The following is a 15,919-nucleotide window of genomic DNA, read 5'->3' as shown; positions in this document are numbered from 1 at the left end:
GACTATGTTGAAAAATAAAAAAAATGTTTTTGAAAAATTGATTTCCTCATTTCTAACACAGGTACTTATTGAACAGCCCTCGCAGTTATGCTCACTAAAGCAAATTTTCAGTTATCAAACAAAGTTATCATTGGAACAATTTTCATTTTCTCTTTTGTTTAATTATCATCCTCAGTTACCTCAAATGACCCTCTGAAAAGCTAGAAGATAATGGTATCAACCTGAAACTAATTGAAGATTAACCAATAAAAATGCATAAAATAAATGCCAACAGTAAAGAGAATTTCAGAACAATCAAGTTAGAAATTTCACTTAAAGTAGAAATGTAAATAAAAGAGTAACTCATTTGTAATACAATGCATAAGAATTGTTGAAATCTTTTGAAAAAATTTGTTTCAACTCTAGTTTTTCGAGGAGGGCAAAAAATGTGCATTTTACTCTTAGGCTTTGGCACTTGGCCCTAATCACATCTATTGGAATCAATCATTCCTACAGCTTATGCTCATCACACATGATGAACAAAAGTTGCTTTATCATCTCAAAAGTTCTCCTAAATTTATGGAATATAGAAGCATCATTATTTCCAAACATATCGGATAAAATTTATGCTTGATTACAAGGCATTGTTAAATATTAAACCTGATGATAATGCACAGCATCAAACCCATGGTCGTGAAATATTAAATCTTTATTGTGGAAGTGTAAAGTTTCTTTTTTACCCTCATATTGTCAAAGATTGTAAATAGAATTAATTTAATTCTCATTCCTCTCACACATGGAGCAACACTGCAGATTTAGAAAAAGATAGTTATGATAACATTGACTTGGATCCACTCCAAAAATAGCCTAAAATGAATTAAATGTTGTAGTACTGAATGTTACAATGCTCTTTTTATATGTAGTACCTTTAATGGACTCATTTTTTCTTTAAAATAAATTGTGATACTATATGGTTTGCTTATGTACAAGCAATAATGATATAAATAACAAGTAACACAAATGGTATAAACCCTAGTATAAAATACCTCCATACAGATGACATTAGACATTAAAACTTTTAAATGTTTCAAAGCCTGTGATCTCATCAATAAAGGGTGAACATATTGCTTAAATTCTTAATGTAAAATTAAAGGCGTGCGCCAAATGGTCAGGCACTTGAACACAAATAGGCACTCACTCGGGCTGGCCGTCACAGATGGTCGCTTAGCAGGGCTGTACGATGTGCGCCTGCGTGCTGGTGAGTCCGGGCGCTCACCCCTGAGCAGGGCATCATATGCATTACCCAGGTCATTTACTCGGTCCATTGTGTTGGCATAGTCGCGGTGCTCCTTGATCAAGGGCTGTAAATAAAACTTTGTTCCTTAAATACCACCTATCTTGGCACACATGGCATGTTGAAAATGAATTGAATGCATTTCCCGAACAAAAATACCAACCAGAACCCTTGGCTTAGGTGTAAGATTAAGGCAAGAAGATGAAAAAGACCTAAATTTTACATTTTATAAGGAAAATGAATGCAAAAATTGATTACTTAATACGAAAGCTATTGCCACAAATCACTGCATTAGATTGACAGTTTCTAGACATAATATTGCCAGTCAAAAAATATATGCCAATTTAGTCTGACAGTAATTGTTTCAATTTTTTATCAAAAAACTGCACATTACAGATATATAACATTTATTTCCCACAGTATTTCAGGCATGGACCCTGCAGCTATGCCAAGCAACTATGGTGGTCTACTCAAGGTGACCTTCAAGAGTTCCAAGGAGCCAATCCTCAAATTCCTTAATCCATGCTATCATCCCCCACAGAGCTAACCACTGAGGGTCACTTGCCTCCCCTATTCCCAATCATTCAACACATACTTCCTCCATATATATTTTCATGCAACACTTGGGGTGCATTCACTATGAGGCTGGCCACCGTCGGGAGGGGTCAAGCATAATGAGAAGTTTAAGATTTTGGTTTGACAATCACCAACAAATGAGATTAGGAAAAACCAGTGACAGAAAAACTAAGCCATTAATCATGAAATAATATAATGTTTTCTCACTTTGATTTAATTACCAAGGCCTTTATGTAGCTATGAAGCTGAAAACTGATGCACTATGCAGTGGTTGAATCACTATGAAGTAAAATATGAAGTATAAGCTTCAAAAACACTTCACTGGAAATAACATTTTATTTATCCTACCTTAAAAATATGAAAAACAGGAAAACCTTAAAAGTATGATTAAAAATCTGATGTCATCAGCATCTAACTTTTCCCATATTGCTGCCCATTTAATGGGCAGTAGGAACAAGTGACTTTATTTCCTGGTTAGCCCTACCTTGAGTTGCTCAGCTTGCTTCTTGATGATGTCCACTTCAATGGCTACCGGCTCCAGGTGGGAAAATGCTCTCTCTGCCGAGTTCAGCCACTCCATCACTTGCTCACGCAAGCGCTCATACGCAGACATCTGCTCAGCACGCACCTTCCCCAATCGCTGCCGCTCCTCTAAGAGGGACGCAAGCTCCCTCCATAGTGCCTCAAGGGCCTGCGCAAACAAGACATCCAACATCAAAATGCTGATTCAGTAGACAATTCAACACTAGGCATTAGCATTTACCTCTACATTGCATCAAGCATGAAAATGAACACTGAAATTTGGCCTTTGAGCTATAACTGCTTAAGATACAAGTATTTGGATAAATAAATAAAATAAAAAATAAATAACCCTGGGGACAAAATAGACAAAAAATTACAACCCTTGAAAGATAAAATAATCAATCTCCTTCTGCTTTCAGATGACTAGCAGAAGTGGCAAGAAAGGAAATGGAGCACGTTTTGAAAAATGCTTTCTATCTCTTCATTCAACCTGATGCAATTATAAATGAGGATATCAGATTCTAACCATAATGTCATTAAAAAAACTTTCTATTAATACAAATTGTGATTGGCTAGAATTCTGGACAGATGAGGTGTGTGGTTTTCTTCCCACACGTAAGGAAAATGACATTAATGATGATATAGTTCAGATTTTTTCAATGCGGCCTCTGGGGTTCCACACAGAGGTTTGATTGACCATGCCCTTCCTTATTCTCATTCAGATCAATATGGTATTAATTCTAGAGTTACCATCAACATTAAATTGTTTTCCAATGATATACGAGGGTCATCCGGAAAGTAGTACCCGTTCGTGCCGCATGAAGTGCTGACGACGCGAGTAGCCGCTGGACGAGGTCAGATAGCTTCAGTGGCTTGTCTGCCTTCTCTGAGCCAAGTTGCGTGACGCTAGCATTGCCTGTGTTGTTTCTGTGATTGTTTACAATGTTTAAAAAAATTGAGAACGCCGCCAGTTGTGAAGTGAGGGCAGTGATTAAATTCCTCAATGCAAGAAACGTTCGCCCATGTGATATTCATCGCCAATTAAAGGAGGTGTATGGAGACAATGTAATGGACGAGTCGTCTGTTCGGCGGTGGTGTCGCAACTTCAACATGGGGAGGGGGAACACACACGACGATGAGCGTTCGGAGAGACCGTCTGTCATTACAGACCAACTGGTGAGCTCAGTTGACGAATTCGTGAGGAACGATCGGCGCGTCACAATTGATGACATCTGTGAGCATTTTCCCAATGTTTCTCGAACAATTGTTCATGAAATTGTTAAACACCATCTGCATTATGCAAAAATTTGTGCAAGATGGGTCCCACGCGTATCTCAATGAGCTGGCGGCGAAGGACTATGCAGCAGGAATACAGAAACTTGTCACACGTTATGACAAATGCCTTAATTTGCTTGGAGATTATGTTGAGAAGTAGTTTAAAGTATCCTCTTTCAAATCAAATTTTTTATGTTTGTTAATATTTACTTTTGTGTCTTTATTTCACGAACGGGTACTACTTTCCGGATGACCCTCGTATGTAGTCATCTACCAAGATGAAAGAAATTAAGTGAGCTGCAATGCTCTTTATAGTCATCTCAACAATTTTAATGCTTGGTGTCTGGTGCTGTACCTCTTCAAATTGAATCTGAAAATATGCAGGACAATGGATTTCTGGAAAGGGAAATCCATACACCCTAACACCTATTGACTTGGGTGGGGGGGGGGGGGGAGAAATAAGAATAAGAGCCCATGCAAATGCATCCATAAGAGTCACACCATAGTATTTCATGGTTGGGGAACAACATGAGGGCCTCTCGAGCGTTTGAACCCTGCTGAGAGGAACCTGATTCTGGAATTACTGAGGATACAAAGATACACTGTTCATTTCATGAAGAATCATTGCGAATAACCCAGGTTATGGTGACACTATAGTCTAGGTTCAGGGACACCGAGAGCACAAATATTATAATCATGATCTGATTTATTACATTAATATTCATCATTTGAGTTTATAGCTGATACACAAAGCAATTCTAGCCTTGATTTACACTGGTAGGCAAGACCACAACACAAAAACGGAGGAAATCAGCCGCTAACATACGCACGTGTATATGGTATCACTTCTCCCTTGCACAACCAGTGATATCACAGCAGTGGAACTCTTCAAATTCATCAATTTCAATTTCCCAAAATAAAATTATATTGAATGTAAATAATCACCAAGTACTTTAAAACCGACCTATATCCTCCAGTGGCAAGTGATTGTGACACCTTGTAAGACAAAATCTGGAAGAGCATGGCATTGGCAAATATATGAGACAATAAAGAATGTAAGGAGAATTGAATCGCTGTCGCTAAGTGGACAAATCATGCGAAGCAATTGGGTCTATAAAATCCGAAAAGATGATTTTTCTTTGTTTATACTGACGTTTCATCATAATTTCAAATAGGAGAGTGCAAAATGAAGAGTGACATTTTAAGAAATCCCTCTTAATAACATGCACATCCAACATTTTTATTATTTGTAGTCAACTGTTTAAGGTAGGTTTTTGATGGACACGGACTGAATATACCTCAATTCCAAAACTTGCCTTAGAAGTGACTTGACATCACATCATACTACCTTAAACTGTTCAATTCTGCCAACATTCTGTCCAATATGCCCATCCTTTTCCTCCCCTTGCCTCACTCACCTAACGTCCTCCCATCTATATCACAATCTTAAGTATCTCATTAGCAATGGAAATTCTCTGAACCTACCTTTCTTGCCTTTTTTTTGGATTTCTCCCAACAATCCCCTCTCCTTTCCCACCATGTCTAACCACTCCACTTAACCTCTATTCCTTTCTGCCCACTTCACCTTCTCCACACCGACATTTCAAAAGCCTCCAATCTACTTCTATCATCCTGCTTCAATGACCATGTATCCACACCATACAAAACCACCCTCGATATCAAAGTTTTCACTTATCTTTTCTTAAAATCTTTACTCAACGTTCGTCTCAAAATTCTATATTTTTGTACATCAGCATACATACTGTAGGCATTAATTTTTCCGTATACTATCTTACTCTATTAATAATTCAGTCAAATGAACAGGATGATTGACAAGAAGTTTCAAAGTACACTTTTGAAAAAATAAATATTGTCATTAAAATGTACAGCATCCTGGCTACTTATTTAAACAAGAAAAACTAATTAATAAAATGGAATAAAAATGGAGAAACAAAGAATGCAAGGCAACCTTTAATGAGAGCCAACACATCTCACCTTAATTCGATCCCTAACCGGCCCGCCATCCGTGACGTCCTTCTTGGATAGGAGAGACCTCCCTGATCGTAGCGTATTTTCAAACTCTGCACTCTGTGTGTCCTTGGCTGCTGCAATCTGCGCAATTCTCAATGAGGCTTGGTCACTTACAACAGAGCCATCCACTATATCTACAGTGCTGTTTCTCGATGACTCAGAAAGTGCATCTCCAGCTTCAGCAGCCCACTTCTCCAGCCGTGTTGCCGACGTTGAAAAGTTGTCCAGCGAAGCACGGACTTCATCAAGGAACTCCCCACGCTTGATCACCTTTTCAACCAACTTGTCATACCTGAAAGTTAGGCATTCATGAGAGGACAAGGACTTGATGTCACCTCAAGTGGGTCAAGGGGATTCTCCTCCAAAATTCTAACCACAGGCTTTTCCAGGTTTTACTGATCAAATATAATTTTCCATACCTTTCCTTAATATTTACCTTAATTCAGTTAATTTAACTAACTGAACATCGCCAAGACTGCAAAAATAATATAATATTACTGCATTAACATTAATATATATATATATATATATATATATATATATATATATATATATACTAAATGCATCCTTTTCGCCTACTGCATGAAAGTCAAGTGGTTGATTTGACCAATTTGGGTGAATTAATTTTGATAAAAATATTAAAAGAAGTGTCATAGAAAACATGTAATGCATTTACTGTCCTGATTAGAGTAATTTATTACTACAAGCAGAATTTTTATAAAAAACTAAGGCACTTAAGATACCGTTAATGTTTCAAATGCAGAATTCCTTGAGTATTGTGCCTATAATTAAATAATGATATTTTTAGGGGAGGGAGTGTGCCAGTTCATTGTTTCCTCACAGGGGGAGATGCATTCATAAGAATTCTTTTAAGTAAGGATAATTACTGCATTGCATTAGCCATTATTTAAATTTGCGAGTTCCAGTCGATAAGGCAATTACAGTTTTACTAGGAAAGGCTAATCTAACTGAAGAGTGCATGACACACTGCCTGCCAGATGCAGGCCTTGCACCAGATGGAACAACCTCAAAATTACAAATAAAGCAGCTTGTTTGAATCAACCTTGACCATGCATATTCTTGAACGTCTTTTCCCTGCCAGTAACCCCAAATCATGCATATTCTGACCCTGATTCTTAAAACCTTAGATGAGGGCAAAGGAAAAAAGTGTAAATCTCAGGCAAGTGTAACTAGAGGGAAATCATAATTTGCAGGAAATGGAAGTACCATCATATCCAAATGTCAAACAATTTTGTTCAATTTATTTAACAATTGATAAGCCACCGAATCACAACAGAAATCTTGTGGCAGGCAGCACATGTCCTATTTAATAAATAACCTCCCACTTTTTTATATACTTAACACATGTCAAAATCAATTTCATGACTTTGCTTTACATGAATATATCCTAGCAATTATCATAGGAACTAAAATGAAAGAAAAATCTTCAAATATTCCAAATTATTAAATAAATTTTAAATTTATTCACAATGGCATGACTCAAGAATTTATTGCCTTCATCGATAATTTCTGCTTAGATATTTATCAGTTTTCTTATAATTCTCAGTCATTTCATTAGAATTACGAGAGAATCAACATAATAAGCCTTTGCATCTACAAAGAAAGTAGTTCCAGGTAAATCAGTAGTAATACCTGGTGGTAACATCCTTCAGTTTAGCTTCTATCTTTTTGGCAAGGCGAGGGTTGCTGGCGGTGGCCATGAGTTCTTGGGCCGAATGGGACACACTCTCAACACCCGCTCTGTGGGCATCCACGTCTGCCTGCAACACCCGGTGCTCTCTCACCTGATCTTCCAGCCTCTCCTTGCTCAGGCTGACGGGCCTCATCAAGCTCCTGAAATACCAAAATTAAACATTGACAATTCATTAATTCTCCACCTATTCTGATTATTCTGATTTCCATCAATGAAATAGATATTTAATTTTGCAAAACTTCTTACTAATCAAACAACCATTCATCAATATTGAAATTAAATTTAAAATACTTCGCCTTTCCACATAAATCACTTTTATTACTACCTAGGTTTCGTTAACGTTTATGTGGAAAGGCGAAGTATTTTAAATTTAATTTCAATATGAAGAATTTCCACCAAGTGACGCCAGAAACTGTTTCATTCATCAATAGCAATTTCCAGCTCTAAAGTTCAGGCAACTCATAAAAATTAATAGCAGTTAATGGACACCATCAGCCAGGGCAACAAAAAATTTACATCTATATGTAATTCACAAGGCAAACCTCAGCCATTTACTTGATAAAAGCCCAGTAGATTGTTGAGTCATATCATAGTTATGATACCAAACTAATTAGAGTAGACCCAGCTAATTTGGACTACCACATAATCCACATGAGTACCATTGCGTAGTGTGGGTGTCTTACTGAGGAGAAACACTACTGCACTCAGCCGAAAAATATGTTTTGCCTTTAAGTTTCCACAAATGTATTTAATAATAATAATGATAATATTTCAATAATGCATCAAATTCCAGTGGTACAACTGAAATTATGAAAAAATACTATGCTAAAATAAATTGCTACATAAAACAAATTATTCATACATTCATATAGATGCTGCGAGTTTCATAGAACTGGCACATGCATTTAACATGGAAATCAAATATTTTTATGGAATTTTGTGACCCTGCATTATTTACAATTTGCAATTATCAATTCTTCTGGCAGAAAAACTAAGGCAAATTATGAAAAAGGAAGCAAAAGAGGGTGGTCATCCAAATAACTTTGATCATCAGACAAAGTAAAGATTACTGAAAAATTGGATGCAGGGGTTTCCGTTGAGTGTTTGGTATTGTCAGACACAAAATAAGGACTGAAAAAGGAGTGATGAAGGCTTTCGAGAGGCTGAGTAGATGAAAGTTTTTAAATGATTTTTATAAGTACTAGAGACAAGTGGAAATTCCTATTCATTCATTTATAACAAGCTGATCCTTCACAAAAAATACAAACAAATGTTCCCATTGTAAGCCATCATTCATTCGTCACCTACTCATTAACTCCACTAATAACGCGAAAAAAAGACAAATGTCTATGGTTGCGAAGAGAGGAAATAGTTGGAACAATTTAAAGAAGGCAGAAAACATTATGGAAGTGATATGAAAAGCCTTGGCACAAGAAGGAAGAGTGTGACTTTAATTGGAAAGAAGAAAAGGCTTTTGGGTGGCATGAAGGGGGGGAATAAAGAGGGTAGAGATAGCGGTCGAAGTGGGGTTAATGTTTCCTGCACAAAAGGGCATTCTGTGGACTTAATTTATAGCATAGGCATAGAAGACAATTTTGCAGTTTAATTATTCACAGGACCTACCCCAAAACCCACCACCAATCAATAAGGAAGGCTAAGTAATAATCACTCACTTGAGTTGATTCTCTGCATTTCCCAGCCAAGTCGAGAGTCCATCAAGGGCATCCTGCACTCCTTGACTTCGCACAAGAGCTGAATCCAGCTGGCCACACCTGTCTCCAAGGGCTTCCGTTAGCTGTTTGTACTTGCCCTGTAGTTCATTTACAGGCTCCTCAAGGGCACGGCGCTCTTCCACGGACAACTGACCTTCAAGGGACTCAATGAGTGCCACAGTTGCCTGCAATTAGAAAGTCAGCGTTGAGTGATGACTGCCACACTACGATGGCAATGCCTCGTATATTACTTCTACCATCCCATTAACAATTCCTATTTCACAGAAGTGCATTGCATACGGATGCCTTTAAATGAATGCTACTACCATTTACCTTGGAATGGAAAGAAGTGATGAACACAAAGTCAAATGAAACAAAGACAGGATTGATAAAATTCTGGAAAAAAAGATTTACTAGGGTGTCAACTGTTTTTTTATGGCTATCAGTCATTTTGATAATGAATGTTGCATTTACTTTAATTAGGTTTCATAGCAGGAGAAAACAGAGGTAACTTTTGTCAATTACATTCCTGTGATATTTGACTGCATCAACCAATCAAAGGATTCAAAATTGTAGCCATTAGTAGCTTTTCACAAAATCTCACATTTGCTAGGGCAAAATTAGTTAACAAACAAAAACTAGCACAAATGATCCTAACACAAAATATTCAAATGGAATTCAATAATTGCTCATTCATAGCAAATACAGATTATGCAAACAAATTATACATAAAACCTAATTTAACATTTAATTTATAATTTGTTGCACATGCAAAATAGTCCTTCTGAGTACATATGAATGATAAGATGGACACCAACCTTCTTGGCAGCGTCAATCAGCCTCTCCTGAGAGACAAACTCAGACCATAAAGCCTTGGTCCTCTCCAACTGCTCTGATATGGCCCCTGGCTCCGCACCAATTGCCTCGGAGAGCAGGCGCCTTGCCCTGGCCTCTGCTTCTCTCAGCCATGCTTTTGCTCGCTCCAGGGCCTCCCTCTGCTCTCGCTGGCGCCCACCCACACCCGACGTCTTCTCTGAGAGGCGGTTGGCTCGAGCCAGAAGGTCTTGGTAGGTGGCACTAGCGGTGGACACCTCTCGCTTTACTGCCGAGTCCACAATGGGCTCAACATGAGGCAGACGCTGGGGAAGGCCAGTTCTGAACTCATTCAGGCTCGTAAGATACTCCTGAAAATAAAAAGTATGCCATCTTTCACACCCAAAAGCCTCCTCCGACACTGATTCACTACATATCTGCAGTCGGTCAATACTGCAGGGAGTTGATTGGGCATATTTCTGTTTATTTGAAACATACTCTATTTTATTATGGAAGTCAATTTATCTTGATTGAAATTCTGAGATACTAACATAATAGGTTACTTTAAGTTCCTAATAAAAATGAATAACTGTCTAGATTATTTGCAAAAAATGTCAGCCTAAGGAAAATCATTCACTCGGTGAATTGAATAGTTCCTTATCCTGTGACAAATTTGACTTCCTAGCCAGCTCGTATACTTTCTCTTCCACGGGTCTTCGACCAGGTCTGGGCTACCCTCTAATTAACTTCCACTGCTGAGAGAAGACTATCACACCACCCTAGCCAACAGATACCCATGGTCATCGTTCCCAAAGCCCAAGGAAATCTGGAGTACCCCGTTGGATAGGGTAACCTTCCGTAAGCCCTCTGGCGGGTGATCACAGCATGGCAAACAGTACCATGGAACAGGGAGTCTACACTTACAGTCACTTTTTCACACCCATCAAGTCAGCATACAAGTTAGTTAGGGAGGGAAGGTTACCGCATTTGATGCCACCGAGAGGCATTTTGATGGCAAAGAGCTCCACTCAGTAAGCACTGCACAGCAGACTGAGTTTTGCCTCAATGGTTCCATGATACAGAGGAGGTCATGGCGCAAGCACAAGCTGAATCTGACTTGACCTTTCCTCGTTACGAGGGTTGTCGAAAGTGTTTCCGACCTCAACATGAAGATGACAGCGCTCTTCAGCAAAAGTTGGGGAATGTGTTTGTGCATGCTTTGAAAGGTACTCAGTTGCATGACTAGTATTATGGATGAAGCTGACTGGAAAATTAAAAGACTGTGGTCTTTGAATATCAACACTGCAAAAACAATGACTAACAATATCTCACCTTTGACTCATCCACAAACTTTTGCGCCGCCATAGTGATGAACCTTAGGTCTGCTTGGTGAGCAATGACATCACTCACAAAGTCCTTGGTAGCATCCACACCCAGGGTGCCCTGGCGACTCAGGCTCTTTGTTAGAGACCTCTCTTTCTCCTCCAGTGTACGGCATGCCTTTTCCAGCCATGAGTTGAACGTGGACAGCTCATTCCTTGAAAATAAATGCCAAGAGAGTCAGCAAAGAAATTAACAACTATTTCAAATTTTTCAGAGTTACTTAATAGAAACAAATAAAATAATAAAATCTTCTGTTTCCCTTCTCATTAATCATGCTATCCATTCATCCGGTTGTACAGATAAATAAACAGGAAAAATTAACAATGAGGTAATGTGCAGATGGGCAAAGAGAAAAGTGCCAACGGAAAACCAGATGGAAAAATTAACCAAAGGGGGCAGGTGCATTTTGCAATGCCATGGTACGAACACAATAGAAGGGAAGATCAAGAGGAAGAGATCAAAGGATATATGCATATTTAGCATGTGTTGAGGGTGATTCACGATGGAAGAACTATCAAGATGTAAGAGAATAAACCCTGGACAGCAAAAATAGAAGTAAGCTACAAACAAGTCTTTCGACCTGGTTAATTGTATCCATAGTAACTTTGTGGAATTGCTTCATATCAAAATGAAATACACTATGTTATCCCACAGAAGAGCTTTATTGTACGACCCGGGTTTCGTCGAAGATCCTGATGATGTCGATCTTCGACGAAACCCGGGTCGTACAATAAAGCTCTTCTGTGGGATAACATAGTGTATTTCATTTTGATAAGTCTTTTGACTAAAGGACTAATGAGATGATTAGTGCTTACTGTGATAAACACACCACTAGTTTTGCAAATATTGTTTCGCAACAGTTCAAGACAAAGAGCAAACTAGGCAGAATGGCTATTGAGGAATGTAGTGCATGTACACCCAAGATCTATCCCTAATCCATCTGTTCCATGGATTGTAGTAGAGCTTTAGGCCCTGTGAAGACAACAGCAAAAACTCTCTTAAGTCCTGGGCCAAGTCAAACTCCAAGCCAGGGCACAAAACACCACCGTGGCCCATTCCCACTGAGGTGCCATCATGAAAGTAATCTGCCCAAACAGCCTGTATTTATTGCATGTTCTCAGAAAACAATAAAATTCAAAGGGTATACTATGGCAAAATATGATATAGGATCTTGGTGTAGTCAGTCTTTAATTCAAATCATAACAAAATTACCCTGAGGAATATATTTATGATGGATAATCTCAACTTCAGCACACCACTTTCTCATTTTGGGTGGGCAAAAGGAAAACTGCATGTAATCACACAGCTTCCATTTCTTGTAGCAGGATAATGACATAGGTCGGATGAAAGAAAGAATGTTATGGGAGGCCCAAAAAGACGTAAGTAGGCACAGTTACAAATAAGTGGAAGACTTCAATTGTTTCTGGCTCAACCTTGTGGAAAGTTACTTTGTATTCTTAATTTCATTAAGTGGAAGACTCTCTTAACGGTAAAGAGAGGGGAGGAATTTAGTCATTTATAATTACTATATCTCACCCGTTCATAGCCTGATTTCAACCCGCTGTCACTAGTGGGCCTGCGGTGTTGTACTTCACCATTTCAACTTAAATTAACAAGGTGTCTCTTACTCATAGCATTGTGACAGTGAATAAAAATTTCTATTCTATTTAAGCATGTCAAACAAACCTATCAACACCTAATTGCTGAAAATTCAAACTTACGGGTGGTCGTGGCATAATTTTAATGTTTTTCCCCTCTTCTAAACATGATGCTCGGACGAAATGGTATTTTATATGATTTTGAAAAATTCATCCAGGAATGAGATGCAATATTTAGGCCATCCCAATGCAACAAAGGGCGCAGGTTCGCGCGCACACACACACACACACACAAATACAGGGCCATCACTGCTATCTAACTACAAACAGCCTCTCTCACCTAAACTTGTTCAGCTCCTCCCGAGCAGACTCGAGCCTTCGGAGGAGTCGGTCTGAACGATCTGACGCATGCTCCACTCTGCTCTTGAGGGACTTGGCACCCTTCTCCAGGAGGCGAACTTCATCTCCAGAGAGAACATCAGCCCCTGATGCCACCACTTGTGCCACCTGGTCCAGGCACGACGCCACTGGCCTCTGGTGCTCAGCAAGCTCTTCACGAACCTCCTAATATTTGCATTTCAAACCAAAGTTAGTCACTCCACGTGGCTACACATAGCATCTATTGGGTGAACTTGCAAAAAATTTTCATTGACTTGGTAGTCCACCCTAACTCCTGGGTGATATTTTCCTTGACCATCCTGGGCCATATTTCAATTAAATACACACTATGATTAAAGTCTTATTCATACATTATGCACAATAAAACAAAGATGACGTGATGTCAGAAGTGGCATGGCAAGACAAACATGCCACACTAATTATTTTGAATAAAGCATGACAAAAAAACTATGGAAATTAAGAGATGGGAGGCAAAATTACTTGAGACAAATACTGAAATACCATGAATAATTCAGTATTTTTAATATTCAATTAGATGAAAAATAGCACCTGGCATTAATATTCACACAAAATATTTATTGTAGAAATTATTTAAAAAAATATTGGTGACAACTGGAAGTAAACATTGCCCTGATCATTACAATGTCAAAGCTTGGTTATTAAAGATTTTGAAATCAACCGTCCAAATAACTGGCAAAGTCAGTCACTTTTTTGATGATTTGTTACAGTGGCATATATGATAGTTATGAGCAGATATAAAATTCCTTGCTATTTATATATCAGAAAAAAATAAGTAATTGAGTTGTCCTTTCATACAATATTGATGTACTTTATTCTCCCAAACTCTTCACTGTAATCTATGGCCATGATCAAGGTTGAAAGATGATTTATTCACAACAGAGAGTGACCAAAGGTATCTGTGGTCACAGAAATTGAATCCATGGGCTAGGGGGTCCTACTTACTTCCAAACCTATCAAGCCACATATAAGATCTTGGAAAAATGTGTTTACAGCATCACATACACACTTATATTAAACAGGATAATCCACTTACCTTGAGTGCACTAATCTGACTCTTAAGTTGGTCCACATTTTCCTTTACAGTTCCTTGAGACGCAATGGTTTCTTCCACTTCGCTTATCCAAGTAAGAAGCTTGGCTATTGTATCATCGCAGTGTTTATATTTTTCCTCTATTGCTTGCTGATCGGAAGAAAAAGAAAAAATGTTCATGAACAAAGCCAAATAATCATTGTTGAAATGGCTCATTGCAATCAAGCTCATTCTGTTGCCATCTTTTGAGTCTATGATTTCATATCTTTATTAACACAAAGAAGCTCAAATTACTTTATGCGAGTAAACTTTCTATACAGCAACATTTCATGAATTCCAATGACCAAAGCAAAGCATAGCATAAAAGACTATCTAGAGCCAGAGCTGTGCTCAAGACTAAGAAAACAGATGCACGCACATAGAATGATATGCAGGCAGGAAGTTAACTTCCATACCAAGAGAGGATTCATGTGTAATGCACACACTCATTTGTAGAAAACTTGACCACTGGTGAACAAACAGGTAGAGTAGGTATGTGTCAATGATGCTGAGCACTGTTGTTGTTACAGCCCTCAATACAAGAGTTAACATCAACATTCATATATAACCACATTCCACCTCCTTAATTGACCTTTCAAAATGGATAAGTCAAGTTTAGTGTATCCTCTCAACCAGTACTATAACAATCATTATTATTATTATCATCATCTCTGTTACTGACATTCTCCAGCAGTTAGTTTTGTTATGTTCATTTCAAAGCTTTTTCTAGCACAAGCCAAATTAAAAACACAACAGACATAAAACACCAGGGCAGGCCCTCAGCCCATCAACTGAATCTGCTCTATCCTTGCATTAGTGGCTAGTGTTTCATGTGAGGGGTAAGTATGGGCTTTAGAAAAACTTAGCAGAAAAGGTGAAGGAGGCGGTCACAGGGTCAGGGGAAGGGAGGGGCATTATTGAGGCATACTTGAGAGAGAGAGCTTTATCATCACATACCAAGTTCACGAGGTACTTGATGAAAACAACCTGTGAGGAGGAAATTATCACATCTGCAAAGACAAGCACGCAAGCACATGAACAAAAATTTTCATATATTCAGACACGCGCACACACACACACACAGACAAGACACAAATATTTAAAAGAATGACGAAGTGACTTGAGATAAATTTAGATCAAGTGCATGAAAATAACACTCTTAACTCAAAACTGGAAGAGAGTATGCTTAGCGCCATTTTGCTACATGCTCAAACACAAAAAGGGATCAATTAATATTTTTCTAGTTAAAACATTAATTTGAAGAGAAAAGGTTGTGCACGATTCAAATGATTGTTCTTATTCAACTTCCAAAGGGGTAGAGGGGATCTTGGATTATAACGTTCCAAAGCCACTACACAGGCACATCCAGTCCCAAAAAATATGAGCCCTCAACAAAGCCACAACCTAGAATGCGCAAAGGCAACTCGACAAGATGCAGCCAACATACCATCTTCATTCTGTGCCTTGGGGTTATATGAGTAATACTGAAGATATATTCACTGAAAGACTCCAGCAGGGTAATGAAATCAAGTC

At 38.4% G+C, this 15,919-nt stretch overlaps 1 protein-coding gene across 37 annotated transcripts in view; it reads right to left on the bottom strand.

Annotated features, from left to right (window-relative positions):
• The window catches only part of shot (dystonin-like protein short stop), a 465,355-nt gene that overhangs the window by 97,391 nt on the left and 352,045 nt on the right, over positions 1–15,919 (bottom strand). For all 37 annotated transcript variants that reach the window (XM_071592974.1, XM_071592987.1, XM_071593006.1 and 34 more), the window contains 9 exons: positions 14,351–14,497; positions 13,238–13,461; positions 11,249–11,453; positions 9,922–10,287; positions 9,065–9,288; positions 7,331–7,531; positions 5,642–5,969; positions 2,334–2,540; positions 1,178–1,340 (listed from right to left, as the gene is read on the bottom strand). In XM_071592974.1, the coding sequence (XP_071449075.1) occupies positions 1,178–1,340; positions 2,334–2,540; positions 5,642–5,969; positions 7,331–7,531; positions 9,065–9,288; positions 9,922–10,287; positions 11,249–11,453; positions 13,238–13,461; positions 14,351–14,497 (2,065 nt within the window). The remainder of the gene's footprint in view (positions 1–1,177; positions 1,341–2,333; positions 2,541–5,641; positions 5,970–7,330; positions 7,532–9,064; positions 9,289–9,921; positions 10,288–11,248; positions 11,454–13,237; positions 13,462–14,350; positions 14,498–15,919) is intronic.

The sequence above is a fragment of the Hetaerina americana genome, unplaced genomic scaffold (genome assembly GCF_022747635.1).
Source record: "Hetaerina americana unplaced genomic scaffold, ioHetAmer1.1.p SCAF_5, whole genome shotgun sequence".
Taxonomy (NCBI): domain Eukaryota; kingdom Metazoa; phylum Arthropoda; class Insecta; order Odonata; family Calopterygidae; genus Hetaerina; species Hetaerina americana.
This window is presented reverse-complemented; position numbering and strand designations above follow the sequence as displayed.